Source organism: Coloeus monedula, assembly GCF_965178545.1.
Source record: "Coloeus monedula genome assembly, chromosome: 5".
NCBI classification, from domain to species: Eukaryota; Metazoa; Chordata; class Aves; order Passeriformes; family Corvidae; genus Coloeus; species Coloeus monedula.
The window spans coordinates 53093169-53110694 of NC_138785.1; the positions used below are offsets into that span (position 1 = coordinate 53093169).

Consider the following 17526-nt stretch of genomic DNA (forward strand, 5'->3'; position numbering starts at 1 on the left):
CTTAATTAAATGTGCATACTGAGCTCGGTAAACTGTGTGAGCTCCTGCGCATTGGGATAGTGTGGAAGGCTGGCCAGACTGCAAATCTTACCACTTTTAACATAATATTTTAAAAGGAGGAGTTTATCTTTATGGACCTGCTACAAAGTTGTATTGCCAGCTCATGATTCAAGAATCAACCTGAGACCTGTGTGATATTAACTTTAATAGGAGACTAAGGTGGCATCTCCTGAGGAAGATGCCTCTCCTCGATGGCATTGGATCTTCCTTTAGTGTAGGCTCAGTCCTGATACTCTTCATGCAGTCTGTGTTTTAGCTTTCAGGCTTCCTGTCTTGCTGTTGAAATCAGGAAGACTACCTGTTAGAGAAAGCTAAAATCAGAAGTGTATCTGAATTGCTTCCTGGTCAAAAGTAGAGGGTTTTTATACAGGCCTGAGAGTAGGCAGTTCCATTTGTCTGGCATCCAGAAGCCATATTTCTTCCATAAGGAGAGGTGCTTCCTATGCATAAGAACAGTACATGTATAGAAGAAATACTTCTCTCTATAAAGGTGTTTACATGAAAAATGCTGCTGCCTTTGTGTAATACCTCAGAGACTTGGAGGAGGTGGGAATTTTGTCTTGTCTTGAGCCTGAGCATCTTGCAGGGTATTTCTGTAAACAGGACAGAGCAAATGCTTGGGATTTAATTTGTTTGAAATACATGTTTGTGAGCAAATAGAGCTTCCTTTGCCCACAACCTTTCTTCATTTGTGGACTTCTACATTTTAAAATCTACCGATAATAAAAATGCATTTCTTAGTTACATCTTGGAAGTTATCTGGCTCTCTGAATTCACTTAAGTGCTGAAGATTATGGAATGAGCACAAGCAGGACATCAAACTGTTATTGTAGTGGTTCATCACAGGCAGGAAGAGGTAATACTGTGTAGCTTCAGTGGGTATGATTTGCAATTGTATCCTGATAAGCAAATGAAGATAAAGGATACTGACTGTTTTTACTCTGAAGATGTTTCATGCACCATTATATTAGCCTCTTGACTGTTGTGTAAATATGACTATCTCCCCTTCTTTTGTGAGATTCCAGGCAATCCAAGTATTTGATAAGCAATGGATAGATTGCTTTTGAGTTTTCTATTTAATTTGTTTACAAGGTATATTGATACTTTTTGGTTGTTTTTTTTTTTGTAGGGTTTGGCTGGCTGGTTTTATTAGTGTGTGGGGTTTTTGTATTGTTTTGGTTTTTTTTTTTTGTTTGTTTGTTTTGTTTTTTTTTTTTAAGCCTTTGGTGCTACAGCATAGTACTGTGATGTGTGGGTGGTTATGTTTTGGTGGGTTTTTATTTTTATAATGGATCTGATTGGCAGACGAAGACAGACAGATCACCTAGATTTATCCTAGCATCAGATTGTGATTTCTACATTTGTGCTGCAAACTTCCTCTGCTTTAGACTATGTCCTTCTTTTTAGCCTTGCCTTTTCATGTTGCCAGGGTACAATCCTCAAGTACAAGATAATGTGCTGCTACTAAGAAAACAAATGACAATGTTGTGAAAGCTTATCCACTTTGTTTCTGCCATTGTTCAGCTTTGTTACATACACACAAAAGCTTAAATGAGTAAATTAAAATGCTTCTATCAGAAAACATGAAGATGTTAATTTTAGGGGTCTTTTTAAAGGAAGAAAGACATATTGAGAAGCTTAGTACTGCAATATGATTGTCAGATTAAGTTTAGGAAGTGTGAAATGTAATGTTCACAAGCAATGTTAACCTTGACATTCTGTCCATTGCAAGCCATTTGTGATCAAGATTTCTAAGCAAAATTTAATAGATGAACCTTTTAGGAAGATTTTGGCAAAAAAACCCAATGAGATATATTCAGTATGGCTGAGTTCAGTGTTACTTCAGGATCTTGAATTTGCCATTATTTTATCTTTAGTGTACTATGAAGGCTGTACATTTATTCTGGGAAGAAATATTGTTATGAAAGATAGGCTAGAGTGGCAATTCATAAATGGTACTTAAGCTGCATGTAACATGGCTCTTGAGCTTGAAAAATATTCAGTTGTCATGATTTAACCCCAGCTGGCAGCTAGAACACAGCTGCCTGCTCACTCCCACTGCAGGGAGGAGAACTGGAAAACAAGTAAACCTCTTAGATGGTGGGATAAGACCAGATTAATAATTAAAACAAAGAAAAATATAATAATAATAATAATGCTGATGGTAACTGTAGTGGAAAGGAGAGAGCATGATGCTCTGTGGTATGGAATATCCCTTTGGCCAGTTTGGGTCAGCTGTCCTGGCCATGCACCCTCCTGGCTTCCTGTGCGTGTGCTCGCTGGCACAGTGTGGGAAACTAAAAAGTCCTTGACTTAGAGTAAGCAGTACCCAGCAGCATCAGTTATCAACATTATTCTCATTCTCAAATGCAAAACTTAGCCCTGTACCAGCTACTAGGAAGAAAATTAACTCTATCCCTGCCAAAATCAGGATGTCAGTGGTGCCTTGAGAAAAATCAGACTAGTATTTCTATGCACTGAATTTCTTTATCAGATTTGTTTGTATCAGGTATTTTGGACCATGCCTAAATGTTTCATCTGAATATTATTATTTAAAATGAAAATGTTGAAAATAACATTTCTTAGAATACAAAGATCAGTGTTCAAATGCATGTGTGAAAATGTGGGAAAGGACAACTTTGCTAGTTAGGCTGTTTGTGTGTGATTTATGTCTACAGTAATTTAAATATCACTTACTCCTTCAGTACAAATGTTAGTTACCATATATTTCTTTTCTAGGAACTTCACAGAAATGAATTCCTGGCTTGTGAAAGTAAATTGGATCTAGGAATGAGTGAAGAATGTTCTTCCAAGAATCTATGGTATTAAATAAGAATTACAGAGAAACTCAAAATGTAAAGAAGAAAATGTTGTTTACTGATGACACAAGTGGATCTCTAGCTCTGAGGGCACAACCATGACTGTATTTTTTTTCTTCTATTTGAGGCTTTACCCCATCCATTATGAGGCAAAGCTGGGCATTCTGGCTGTTCTGAGACTGTTTTAAACCAGGTTTCAGAATCTCTTGTGGATTTGGACAGTGTCCCTGATTTCCCCAGTCAGAATAAGGAAGACTGAGTTCCATTTTTGTATGTCTCCTAGCTAACTAGGAGTGTCTGAGTGCTCTCATAATTTACTTCCTCATTAGAAAAAAAACATTCCACCCAAACAAACACAAAACAAACACATTCACCACTCCTGTCATGAGGCAGTGACCCATGGCTTGATTAAGTGCTTCTTAATTATCCAGTCTGCACCAGGCTTCTGTTGAGGTGGGAGAGGGAAGAGAGAGGTGATACTGTAAGTGCTTGAAAGTATTCAAAAGAGTGAAGCTAGTTTTCTGAGGAGGGAGAATTAATTCTAAATTTCTGTTCAGGCTTCTAAGGGAGTGTTATCGTGGTACTATTCCTGTTTAATGGAGAAAGTAGGATTCAGGATGGTCATAGTTATAAAATAGATTGTGTTTAGCATGTCTGTGGTTATTACTATGATTATACAAGTTATAAACATACTTACAATATGTCTTACCAGTATTTGTTCTAATTACTAATTTCATGTATTTGTGCATTGTGGTAATACATTTTAAGAGTAAAATGCACTTTTTCTTTCCAGTTACTTTAATAATCAGAAAGAGAACACAAAAGAATTTGCAAAAAATGTATCCTTGCCTCAAGAAGACCCATCATTAACACCAGAAGAATCTGAAAGTGAATCTGTATATTCTATTGTGGAACAACATTCTTTGTCTTTAAAGAAAAAGAAAAATAAAGCCAAAACAAACTCAGCATCTTGCAGTAAGATACAAAGTGGAGATTCTGATCGCTTGACCAGTGAACAAATGAATTTTTGCCAATTTGGTGGAGATCAAACTTTGATTGGAAATGAATCAATAGCACCATATGCTTGCTTTTATGGACCATCAATAAAGAAGGTTAAAGCAGGATGGCTGGATAAATTATCCCCTCAAGGGTATGGCATTTGCAGTGATTATTGTGTAATGTGACAATGTATGTTTGCATGAGAGATTTTAAGTTTGTATTTAGTCGCTGCTTAATATTTGTAGTGGGAGGGGAAAGGGAATTGTATTCATTGGAAGAGCACGAGGCTCCTGTGAATTCAAAAGTTACCTATACTAAAGTTTCTTTAGGACATGCACTCAAGAAAAATATTTTTCTTTAAATTGTTGGTCACCACTCATGAACTATAGTGGAAAAATACAGAATTAATTTGTACCAGTATTTCCAGTTGCTGGAAATTTTTCCTGATTTTTTTTTGTGGGCGACAAAGTAAGTGAAAACGAAGTCTGAAATACTACTTTACTAATTTGGCCATGGATTATAACTTAATAATTAGTATGACTGGAGGTCCTGTTGCTTTTTGTCTGTACAAGTTGAGCTTTGAGTTTAGAATTCATCTGGGGTGAATTCCTCCTAGTTTAATTTTTTTTTTTGCCTAAAATTTGATGGGAGAAATCTGAGCTCAAATCTTAATATTTCAAATAATGAAGAGAAGGGAGCACAATAGAAAATGAATGCTCTCTGCCACATTTGGAAGTTAGACAGCAACTATAACAGCAACAACAACAAATCTTATATTTGATTTCTGTTATAAGTTTTTTGTTTTATTTTAACTGATTTTAAACTCCAGCTATTGTTAAACTGTTTTTCACTAAAGAATGCTTCATTATCAGATCTTCCATTGTAAATACTTGCAGGCTCTGATGAAGTTCTTCTAACTTCCTCCTTTTAAATTGTAGTTTTCGGTTCTCCATTTGTTCTTATGATTTATGTTCTTATGAATTCTATGAATTCTTTTTTGTATTGAATGTGGCACAGTTTTACTTTCTAAGTCTGTTTCAGGTCTTCAGTAGGACTTAGCATCCAGAAATTAAAGCTGTTGTGCTTGTTAGTGCTGTAATCTACTGTTCTTCTATTCAAGCCTTAGTAGGTCTGCGTTCTTTGTTCTTAGGACTGTATATTGAGCTGCCCTGAAAGGTATTAAACCATCTGGCCTTTTCTTTGATTATTTATGGCTATAATAATCATCAAAACTCAGCAAGTAGTATATCGATTTTTTTTTTTTTTTAAAGTGAGAAATGTATGTAATTAAATTGTTTTAGAGTACAATATGATTTGAACTCACTGGAAGCAGCTCTGTTGTATAGCAATTTCCATTTTTTTCTTGTTCCTTTCTAGGGAATCTGATTTGACATGTTTTATCTTTTTTTATTTTGGTTTTGTTTTGATACAGTGATACATTGTTGAAGGTAATTAACAAGATGGAATAATAGGTTTAATAAACCTCTTTTACCATTGCAGAATTTCAATGTGCTCAAAACTATTTTCTTTTCTTTTTTAAGTTGTTTTGAATGTTTCATCCACATTTATGGATTTTTTCACCTTAGCTAAAGAATCAAAGAATAATTATACACGGAGTCAAAAGACTTTTTCCCAGTATAATATGCATTTCCACATTCTTTCTTGCCTTCTTTCTTGCCTTCTTTCTTGCCTTCTTTCTTGCCTTCTTTCTTGCCTTCCTTCTTGCCTTCCTCCTTGCCTTCCTCCTTCCCTTCCTCCTTCCCTTCTTTCTTCCCAGAATTATTAGGGTACTGACTTCTTGGAGAGCTGAAGTTAGTTGGAACTTTTATTTTACTTACAGGATTTTTTTTTTTGACAACACTTTTGGCAGTTAGCTAGCAGAGTGATGAAAAGTACAGTTCTTTATTCCAGTTGGCTTGTCTTGCACTATTTGAAAGGATAGAGTTGAGAACAAGCTATGAAAGCTTCAATAAAATGCTGTGTGAGAATATATTATTTGGAAAAGATAGTTAACCACAAAATTAATAGTGGTTAGTACTGAGTGAAACAGTTGCAGGGTCATTAGCCTTGAACCAATGACACTCCACAGCTACATTTCAAGGATGTTTTCTCAGGCGTGGTTCAGTGAATGATATGTTTTTGTTTCTTTTTCATACAATACAATTTCTCAAACATCTGAAGAATTAAAAAAACCCCAACCAAATTAAAAAAAGTTTTTTTTTTCAAACTACTGGAGCACTATCATATTTTATTTCACTTCCCACCAACTGAATATTTCATTCTGTTCTTCACCTCCCAGTCTTTTTACAGAGCTCCAATTTACACCCGGCAGTTTGTGACTCCTCAGGGAAAAGAATATATACTGTTTTCTTAAGTTGCTACAAATCATGCAATTAAAGTACGGCCTCTCTTATTTTAGTTAATTCACTATAAATCGTACAGCCATTCAGTTTGCTCACATTGTATGTGGTACTTAGGTTCACTGTTCCCTATATAATCTTGAAGCTTATTGACATCTTAATGCAAAATAGATGGTACATTGGCCTTTCCAGGTTATGAAAAATGATGATTTATTGTAGTCATATAATACAATTTAATTAAGCCAGAGCTGCTGTTTGATTAAAGTTTTGATAAGCTATCACAGTCTACTAATCCTAAAGCAGAGCACTCATTTAAAGGCAAGGAAATAATGCTGGGAAAAGACATTAGTGGGGTCTTGTTCTTGCTTAATTAACTTGTTTAATAGATTTTAGAACTGAGACATTTATAGATGATAACTAACAAGCTGTCAACATTTTTAATGAGTGTAATGGACTACTTCAGGTTGATGTAAGAATATATTTTTAGAAGGTCCTTATAGAGCATGAATTAGTGGCACACTGAAATAATCAAAGGAGTTTCTCATTAGAGATGTACAGTTGATAACACACATTGAAAATGAAATTTCATGTTGTACTTGTTGGGAGATGTGGTGTGCTGCTGTCGAATCAATGGCCAGCAAACAGAGTCTTGGGGAGATGTGTTGATATGGAATGACTGGAGGTACCATAGCCTATAAACAGAGATGGCCTTGTCCTAAGCATGACAGTGAGATGGTCATTTGAGGTTCTCAGCTTTCATTTTTGGAAAGTATCTTAACAGAGCTTGTAGCACTTAAAGTTATGCTCTATGTTCAGAATATTCATTTGAACAGGAAGCTAAACAAGATTTGACCTTTCTATAGTTTGTGATTGAGACATTCTTAAAAACCAGTGTTAGCTGTGTTAATTGTGTTAATTCTTGATTCACAGCAAACGTGTGTTTCAGAAGCGCTGGGTTAAATTCGATGGAGAGAGCATTTCTTATTACAACAATGAAAAGGTAAGGGACATGTTTTGGTAATGTTTGGAACAAAATGAATCTGTGCAGTACACAAGGTACTATAAAGAAACTATTGAATAATTACAAATGAATATTCATCTTACATTAATTTTCAGTTCTAAAGTACTAGGGTGATACGTTAGTAAATACTTTAAGGTGTCCTTGTCTTCATGTATTGTTCATCCTTTTGTTTCCTAGAAGGGCTTGTATTACTCACCTTTCCAGGTAGATATCATCAGAATTTTTTTTTTACTTTAGTGAGAGACTGACACTGCTGTTGTCTGCAGAACAGAACAGGATCATGCTAAACTTTTGAGAGATACTATTTTGATGGTGTTTTCAGTGTCTTGTCATGGCAACCTAGCATGCTGGAGATTGTGAGAGAGAAATTAAAAGTACCATGGAAGACCATTTGAAAAAAACCCAACCTGAACCTATACACTTGTTGACTCTGATTAAAAATGTCTTTTTCCTGTTTTTCTTCTGTGGATAATTGCATGTCATTGAACTAGGTTAGGTTTGAATGGGAATGTTCAAAAACACCACAGTACTGCAATGTCTACGGCTGTTTTTGTTTCTGTACCTGAGAACTGAATCTTGCTGAATCATTCGCAGATTCGTGAGCTGCTTTGATTAAAGTAGTTCACTTCTTATAAGTGAAGTGAATAACAAAAATGCATTTGTAAATCATAGTTTTCAACAAAGCATGTATTCCTTGTAATCACATGTAATTACCCTTCAGAACACTACAAAATTATTTTCCTTTTGCTCAGTGGTTTATTAATTATTTTTTCCTCTTGGAAGTAATGGAGACCTTAGACTTAAAAGTGATAGATGATTGTACAATATGCATGTTAAGGGAAGCTGAGGTTTTATGCATATGTGTTATTTTAAATGCTGGAAGCCATTTTTCTGTTGAAGATGCATATTACATTAGGAAGAAAATACAGTTTCAGGTAAACATTCCAGAACAGGATGCTGGTTGCTGGTAATCAATAAAGAGACCTATAGATGCCTTATGATGGGGTAGGGGTGTAAGAACTGAAGTAGGATGAGACTATTTTCTGAGGGGCTGGGGAACTAAGAACAAGCTCAAAGAATTATTTACATTGATATTTGTGCCTACTGATTGCGAACTTGAAAAAATCTGTTTTTACTTGCTTACTTTACTTCACTTACAGTAGAAATGATTTTGTAGGTGAAGGGAACAATAGAATAATGTTTGGATTGCAGTGACAAAAAATGGAATCCTTTGTGGTATTGATCCCAAGGCTTCAGAGGAGCAGAAAAGCCGGGTTAATCATTAAGAAAGACTTGAGAAAATACAGCAATGGGATTTGCTTAACACTATCTGCAGCATAATTAGGGAAAGAAACGCTAATAAAGAATTTTAAGTCTTGTATCTGCACTGGGGATTCCTGTTCTTTTTTCTTTTTGGAAAGTCACTGAAAATGTTACTTGGAGGTCAATTGTGCTAGAATAGCACTTGTTAGAAATTTGTCATAAGAGATTCCAGAAATCTTTCCTTCTGCTCAAGGGAATGTTTAGTGTGTCACACAATGCATAGGAAGTTATCAACTCTACATCCTCTATTTAAAAGGTCTGTGTGGTCGGGTAGGCTATCAGCAGCTTGGTAAACACTTGAAGCCTCTTTGTCCCGCTTTTCCTGGAATCTGAGCCCAAGCCTTGCTCTGGGTATTGAAGGAGATGCTGGTTGGTCTGTGTATACAGTTGGACCAAATCTGAGCATTTGACTTGTTAACTTGGTGAGTCACACACGTGAAGAAAGGTATGTATCTGAGAACTGCAATGCCTGAAGGAAATTCTGGGAACTGAGGATTTGGAGAAACTCAAATTAGCTTGCAGATAGGAGGAAAACACAGTTGTGTACCAGTATTTCTTATTGCCCAATAGGATTGTGTTGAGTGAGCAGTGGTGTCACTTGGTAACATGAGTTTTTGGTGCAGTGGTCTCTGCTGGATCATTGTCTCCACACCTTCGCAGTTCATATTTCCTGCGAGATGGAAAATTCCTGCTGTTGCTTGTGTGTTGTTACCCTGACATCATAAATAACTATTTGCAGACCCAGCAAGACCTGCGTGCAGCTTGAGCTCCTTGCAAGGCCTTTCATGTCCCTCCTCCTGCCTACATAGCTGGCCATTTATATATTTAAATGGGGAAGTTGTTGTTTTAAATTTAGAACATGATGATGAGTTCTGTCTGTTCTAATCTGTGTTTGTTTTTGGACATTCCTATACAGACAAGCATGTTATAAAAAAGTTGTTATACTTTTGGTTTCGCATATCAATTAAAAGTAGTTCTGAGAAGGAAACCAATCTATACTTGATATTTTTCTTCTTATTACAAGCAGAGAAGGTTAGACTCAGTGGAGCGAAACTGTTTATTTTACCCAGAAACACTACCAATATTAACTAGCTTTATTTGTCATTCAAATTAGGAACTAGAGAGGAGTGAGGTTCTCAAGAAGGTGAAGTGTATTACATGGCTAATGAAGAGTGAAATAATTGGAGAGTAGAGAGGGAAGACACAGAGAATATTATTCCTGAAAATGCCCATATCAATGCTTCTCTGAATGATTCAAACCTTAATTTTATAAATATTTATCTAACCTTGTTCTAGTTGTTCATCAACTTCTACTTGATAGAGATCTCTTCTTTACTTTGTATCTACATTGAAAAAAAAGATTCAGTTTTTGACAAACAGCATCTGACCTAGGGATGGTTTTGGGTTGAATCTGTGTTGCTCTTATTTCTTCTGTGTTCCTGGTCCTGAGAAAGCTGATGTAGTCAGAGCAACATCCCATGTGGCTTTGTCTCAACAGTGTGGTTAACTGAAGAGGGGAAGGTAGAATTTGAGAATTTTTTTCAGCTACCCTATATGCACAAGTTTTGTTTCAAATTTCTTCCAACTTTTGGCAGAACTCTGGTGTTTTACCCTGCACTTTATAATAAGGCAAAATACTGCTGGTTATGTGAAAGTTTTTTATTTAAAACAGCTTAGCGCCTCTGACAGATCTGTTGGTGATTTAGGAAAAAGACTTGACTCTTCAAGTGGAGAACTTCAATCTTTTGTTGTGTTACAGTACAAGTCAACATTACAAAGGGCAAAATTCACTGCAAAGCAGGTGAATCATTGTCATTCTTGAAGTAGGTCACAGTTAATCTGTTGTGAAAGTAAAACCAAAGCAGTCCAAAGTAGTATTTTCCAGGATCCTTTAGCTCAGCTCTGAACCACAACTGTCAAGGAGTGATGTGGGGCTGTATTTGAAAATAAAAGTTTCTGTTAAACCAGCTGATATAAAAAAAAAAAAACCAACAAAAAATTTTGCTTTCCCTGCTAGAATTTTTTTTTTTTGTTGGAGCATTTTTAGCAGCTCTAAAACTAGTTTTTACACCACTCAGTAACAGAATAAATAGATGTGAACTTCTTGGCTGCATTTGTTTGGTTTTGTTTTCTATATTCTTAAATAATTCACCTGATTTCTAGTCTGGAGTATTTCAAAGAGAGATATTGTATCTTGATCTACAAGAGCTTTTTAACAGGCATTATTTTTGCACATGAAAGAAAAGCTGCTGCAGAAGAAAGATTGATAAATTATTATGGTTTAAACTGTTTTTGAAAATGTGTATGCCTTGGAGAACAAAGCTTTAGAAAGGATGATGGATGATTGTTTAAATAGCAAAGCAAAACTATGCTCAGCTTAAAAGGAAATTGACTTTTTTTTTGAGCAAATGAAATAAAATAGTTGTAACTTCCAGCAGTCTGTTATTCTCTTGCAGTAGTACCAAATACAGCCAGTAGATGCCTGCAAACACCATAACATATTTTTAACTGAACACCTACAGAAACAGTATATGTAAAAAGTTTGTTTTACCATTGGAAGGATCCGTAGTTAACTTAATATCAAACCTTATTAACAAATATGTTAAAATCACTCTTTTAACAAATATAGTCATAATAAAAACAGCTCTGCAATTTTATCTATGATCATTCTGACTATTTCTTGTGTGTAACTATAGTAACATGCTTGCTTCTGCTGTATTTCAATATTTCTATTTATTTATGTGCTAAACTACCTTCACTGACATGTATTAGTACCTCAAAGTGAAATAACATTAGTTTATTAAACTCAGTAAACAAAAAAATGATCCAGTGTATCCTTCCTGCTTCACATTCACCGTGTTCCTCGAGTGCTTGTATGAAGTCTGTTACAATAATTTATACTTTGGGAGGGAAGTTATTACAGTACAATTTCTTTATGGGGAGCTGACTCTTGGACTATTACTGTGGCTGAATCATAAATTTTATCAGTATTATCTGAGTTGTCTTGGTCAGAAAATGAATTGATCAAAGCATAGGGGAGACAGGAACAGAATTAATTCTGGAATCTAGAAATCATGCAAATGCGTTTCTGATGAGCTTTACTTCCTGTTAACTCCCACCCCAAACCCATAGGTTAATTAGGTTAAAAGATAAGCTACTTGAAGGAAGTACTTGTAGCAGTTCCGTTTTCCTATCTTGCATTTCTGTTCTGTTCAGTTGTCCTAATACCTAGTTGTAAATAAAAATGTTGGGAAAATTTGTGCTGACCTAAAATTATTGTGGTTTAACCCCAGCCAGCAACCAAACCCCATACCCACTCACTCTTCCCCCTATCAGGATGGAGAGAGAATAATAAACATGAGAACTTGTGGGTTGAGATAGAGACACTTTAAGAGGTAAAGCAGAAGCTGTGCACAAGCAAATCAAGGAAGTAATTTACCACTTCCCATGGGCAGGCAGATGTTCTGCCATCCCCAGGAGAGCAGGACTGTATTCTGCTTAATGGTGACTTGAGAAGACAAACTCCATCGCTGAACATCCCCCAGCTGTATATACTGAACGTGATGCCATGTGGTATGGAATACCCCTCAGGTCAGCTGGGGCCAGCCATCCAGGCTGTATCAGCTCCCAGCTTCTTGTGCACTCCCAGCCTCCTCATGGGTGGGGTGGGGTGGGGAGAGGAGAGGAGCAGAAATGGCTTGGACTCTGTGTCAGCGCTGCTCAGCAATAGCTGAAACACACCTGTGTGGTGAACCCTATTTCTATCTCCAAGCACAGCCCCATGCTAGCTACTATGAAGGAAATTAACTGTATCCCAGCCAAAACCAGCACACACATATAGCAGAAAAACACATACCTGATCCAGGCTAGAGCGTTCTTGTTAGCACTGACAGGACTGTATTTTTCCAGTGTGATGCCCTTCTTTGTGTTCGAACTTTGGGACAAATTCAGTGAATTTACTTTTCTTATTGGCTACCCACTGAAGGGGCAAGGTGTGTGGGGAACAACAAAATTGTTTGGAATTCTCTGCCTAGAGAAAGTACAATATTTTTCCCATCATACAAATATAATAATTATATTTTTAAAATTATTTTTCTGTGTGATAGTAAATGTAATTTACTTTGACATTAAATTGTAAATGAAAGTGTGATGTTTTGCAATATTAATGTTATGAGACAATTTATGAAGTTGCATCTCATATCTGCACAATCTATCTTATCATGGGATTTTATTCCATTTTGGAGTGTAGTAGAGGTGCACAGATCCAGAAGAGTGAAGATGGTGATAGGTAGGTAGTGAAGGGGTTCACTTATTAATGCACTTCTATTAAGTGTGGTGAACTTCCTAAACATCATGACAAGTAGTATTACCTCATAAAGATTTAACATTCCATGAGAATTAAATATTTTGACTGCCTTTTTATTACAGGAAGTGTTCTCAAAGGGAATAATACTGCTCTCTGCGATAGCAACAGTAAGAGTTCACGGGGAGAATAAGTTTGAAGTTGTCACATCCCATAGAACTTTTGTTTTCCGTGTGGATAAAGAAGGTAAGTAGAAGATGCATAATTCTAAAAATTGCAAAAAAGCCATGTAATCACTGTTGATAAATTCTGTTTGTGAAATATAACTTGTGATATTATGAGAAATATTTCTGGAATCCAGTTGGGTTAAGCTCATAAAGTGAAACTTGAGATAACTCCAAGCTTTGTAAGAACAACGGAAATTGTTGGGGAATGGCTTTTTCAAATACCAAAATGAGAAGACTATTTTCCCAGGTTTCTTCCTCCTCCCCCATCCTTCCCAGGGATTAATTTGTCTGGACATTTCTCAATTCTCACTAGCAGCTCTTACAGCCTTTGTGCTCTCAGACATCTCTGAGTCACCACTTGATAAAAAATTGACAAAGAGGCAATGAATGATGGCTGGGATGTGATGCTGTGATCAAAGGAAATCCAAGGTTTTCTGTCCTATACAGTATTTTAAGGCATGTATTGATAGAGATTACAAATGTAAATTGTAGCAAGGAAGTTAGTATGCCTTCTGGTTGAGTGCTTTATCAACCTACAGCTGTAATATGTGGAATCGATATCAGTGCATGTATGATTTATTTATGGAAACAATCAAATAAAAATGAATGCCTAGCAAGGAAGAGTTGTGCAATATGTATTTACAGCAGTACATGCCAGAGCCATTATAGCTAAGGGTCTCTCAGCGTTTCCATTATCAAATCCCATTTTTATGGGTTATAGCTTGGTTGTAAACATTTGCTGCAGGCTGTAACAGGAGTGCAGCATCGGTGAACAAATCCTTCTTCTCAGGTTTGGCTCAGATAATTTCAGTCATTTTTATGCTCTTAGCTGAGTTTAAAAGTATGTATTTCTTCATTATTTTTGCATTTCTCTTCCAAATTTATTCTAAATTTTTTTCATAAATTAGAATATAACTATCTTGGTGCAATACACTTTGTAGGGTTGCGATTTGTTTTATGGGCCTTTGCCTTGGATACTATAAAAATGTTAAAAGCTTGTACTGTCTTGTAAAATATATTCAGAGCAACCATTTTTTATACATGAAATTCCATTTTCATATAGTATATAACCATATTTGCATACAGTAACCTGTCTGTAAAGCTGTTCACTTAAGGTTAGAAATGCTTATTGTATAAGGAATTTGGTCCTTCCTGTATGCAGAAGTGGATGATGTATTCCCGGTAAAGTGTGTAAATAACCCTGTTTGATTTCTGTTACGTGCTAAAAAATGAAACTGTTACTTGATGCTTCACTGATGACTTCAGTGGATTTCTGGTTGGGAATTGTTCTGGGACTACTCAAAGGGTACTTAACTTCTTTCAAAGATTTTGAAATGGAGACTTTCATATGTATTTTGAGATACCAGAAATGCATTACTTTTGGATGGATTTAAATATCTGGAGGGAAAAGCAGTATATATAATTGTTTGGAAAGTTTAGGGGCTTTTGGGGACAAAACAAATAACTAAACAAGGGAGAGCAGTGAATTAGAGCATAGCTTGCTCAGATGCAGTGAGATTTTGTTTCACTGGAGTGAAATACCATTGGAAAAAAACACTTCTAGAGTAATTTGATGCTCTCTGCTGTACTAAAGTACTTTGAAAAGATTACTGGAGTATTTCAAGAGAACACATATGTATTTTAAAGCAAAATTTTTTACAGGAGCACTTGGATCACATTCCCTGTGCTAATCTGTCAGGCTGCTATCTTCCTTTTCTACAAAGTATTTTATGACACCTAAATTTGTGTATTTGTTCCTTTATGTTGCACACATGCCATTTATGAAGTAAGCATGTTATTATTTCAATGGTGCTCTCTTCAGTCCTCCACGCTAATTTTACCACCTTTACACATACTGTGTATAGAACTTTCAATCCCTCCCTGTCCCCCCTAGCTCCCCCCCCAATGTATTTTATGATCTGACTCTTTCAGAGCAAACAGTTGAAATATTCATGATATTCCAATTGTATAAGGCAAATCTAATTCATTCAGACTACTCAGCATTAAAGTATATTGATCTTAGTCCAGTGAAATGTCTGAACATAGTGAATGAGACTGAGTGAAACTTTATTACTTCACCTCATTGTGTTCATGTATTTGTAAGATGTTACATTAATAATGCATGCAAAGATACTCAAACATGCATTTTCTTGATTACTCAGTACCCTTGACAATATCAAGCTTAACCACCACACCTTAATGGAATAGATTGTAAACTACCAAGTGTTTTTTCTTAAAAGCATGGCCAAGCATGGAACAGCACTGGTGATGGTTTGCCTCTTCAGTGATGGACGATATTTAGGCTCCCTGTTTCTGCTTACATAACTGCTATAATTCTTTCCCATTGATCTGGCTTCCAGAAGGTGAACATGCCACCTCAGTCTTCGAGCTGTCTGGAATAAAGTATCTTAGAACTAGCAGTCATGATTTTAAGAATCTTGATCATCAGTTTGTTTGGATTGGTGTGTTGATTGTTGGGAGTTAATTGAATGGCTGTCCTTCTAACACCTCCACTGATACAGGTTCTCATTATTTTTATTTACACCTCCTCCTCAACGTGGATGTTCTCTCTTATTTGACATAGTTATACCATCAACCAACATAGCAACAACATTGGGAAAACCAATGTGTCAAGAAGAACGAAGCTGCTGCTTAACAAAGTGACTCTGACCAATTTTTTTTCTTGTTTAGAAGAAAGAAATGACTGGGTTAATACGATGCTCAATGCCTTGAAATTGCAGTCTGATAATAACTGTCAGTCTCGAACTTCTGTCACTCCTGAGAAAAGTGGATATCTTGAGCTGAAAGGATACAAAACCAAAATCTTTATTCTGCTTCAGGGGAGTACTGTATGGATCTGCAAAAATGAGCAGGTAAATTTTTCATGTGTTTTTTTTTGTGAATGAAAGCTTATAAAAATGGTTTAACTAGTGAGTTGGAAATTGATGGCTCTTTGTGAATAGGTGCATTTCAATATAAATGCATATCTCTTTATATGTAGTACTTTATTGCTGCAATTCTCAGAAGGCTTCACAAAGCAGGCAAAGATTCATTATGTCTGTTGTACAATAGAAAAGAGTGAATATATAGTGAGGTGAAGTGAAAAGCTCTGAGTGTCACAACATGTTAGTGTCAGGGCTGGGATTAATTCACTCTTAAAATGCGGGCCATAAGCACTCAACTTAATCAGAAGGCTTATTTTGTGCACTGGTTTCAGTGTTCTGTAATACACTGCTCTGCAAAGTGTGCCATACAGAAGCACAAAGATCACTGTGGTATTTAACTGATACTTCAGGGAAATGTTAAAAATTGATGTTCTTTTTGTTTCCAAGAATAGAGATTGGCCAGATTCTGTTGTGCACTGTAGTATTTTAAACAAATCCAGTATTAAAAAATGTGAAGTAGTCCTATCATTTCACCTTCCAAAATCTAGGGCTTTTAGTTTTGTTTTGGGCAGGACTATATGATAACATGAGGTGGAACTCTGTAGGATGCCATAGGCAGGGAATAAATAGGGATAGTTGGGTTCAATGAATGATTGTGTGAACTAGTGGAAGAGAAATCTATTGCAGGACATTAAATGGCAGGCTATTTCTTTGTGAGGCAATTGATTACCCACAAGTAGCTGAAACCTGGGATGGCATTGGGGGAGGTATTTTTACATGCTTACCTTATTCTGTTTCTTCCAAGGTTGTATACAGGCAAATCCCTGTCTCAAATGTGAATGATCTCTTTTGGAATTGATCTCACTTCCTCTCCTGTTATCCTCTTTGTGAAATTATTTAGGTATGCTTGAGGGTCCACAAAATATTTGATATTGCATCTTACCATTCTTTCCCAGGGTATGGCAGGAAATTTGAGACTGAGAAAGACCTGTTTTTCTTTCTACTTACTGTATTCCAAGGAAGTTTTACTTGTTAGGTACATTCTTTGAGGTCAGTCAACAGCCAGCTAATCAAGAATGTTGTATTGGGTTTGCATGGCAAACCCGAGGAGGGAGGACCAGCAGAGACAAAGTATGATGAACTGACCACAACCTCTATTCCCCATCCTCCTAAGCTGCTGAATGGGGAGGAGGCAGAGAAAATAAGGAGCAAGGTTAAGACTAGGAAGAAGGGAGGGGTGGGAGAAAGGTATTTTAAGTTTTCAAGTTATTTCTTATTATCCTACTCTGGTTTGATCGGTAATATAAAGTAAAGATTAAACTAATTTGCCGAAGTTGAGTCTGTTTTGCCCATGACAGTAATTGGTGGGTGAACTCTCCCTGTCCTTACCTCATCCCTAAATACTTTTGTTATATTTTCTCTCCCCTGTCCAGGGGAGGGGGGGAGTGATAGAGCAGCTTTGGTGGGCATCTGACATCCCATCCAGGATCACCACAAACATGATACAGTTTATGGATTTATGCTGTTCT

At 36.3% G+C, this 17526-nt stretch overlaps 1 protein-coding gene across 1 annotated transcript in view; it reads left to right on the forward strand.

The window, feature by feature from the left end:
* ARAP2 (ArfGAP with RhoGAP domain, ankyrin repeat and PH domain 2) overlaps nucleotides 1-17526 on the forward strand; it is a gene marked incomplete at both ends in the record, with an annotated part of 115096 nt that overhangs the window by 10688 nt on the left and 86882 nt on the right. The window contains 5 exons of the mRNA XM_082282253.1: nucleotides 2800-2882; nucleotides 3673-4029; nucleotides 7169-7238; nucleotides 13011-13131; nucleotides 15804-15985. Of these exons, the coding sequence (XP_082138379.1) occupies nucleotides 2800-2882; nucleotides 3673-4029; nucleotides 7169-7238; nucleotides 13011-13131; nucleotides 15804-15985 (813 nt within the window). The remainder of the gene's footprint in view (nucleotides 1-2799; nucleotides 2883-3672; nucleotides 4030-7168; nucleotides 7239-13010; nucleotides 13132-15803; nucleotides 15986-17526) is intronic.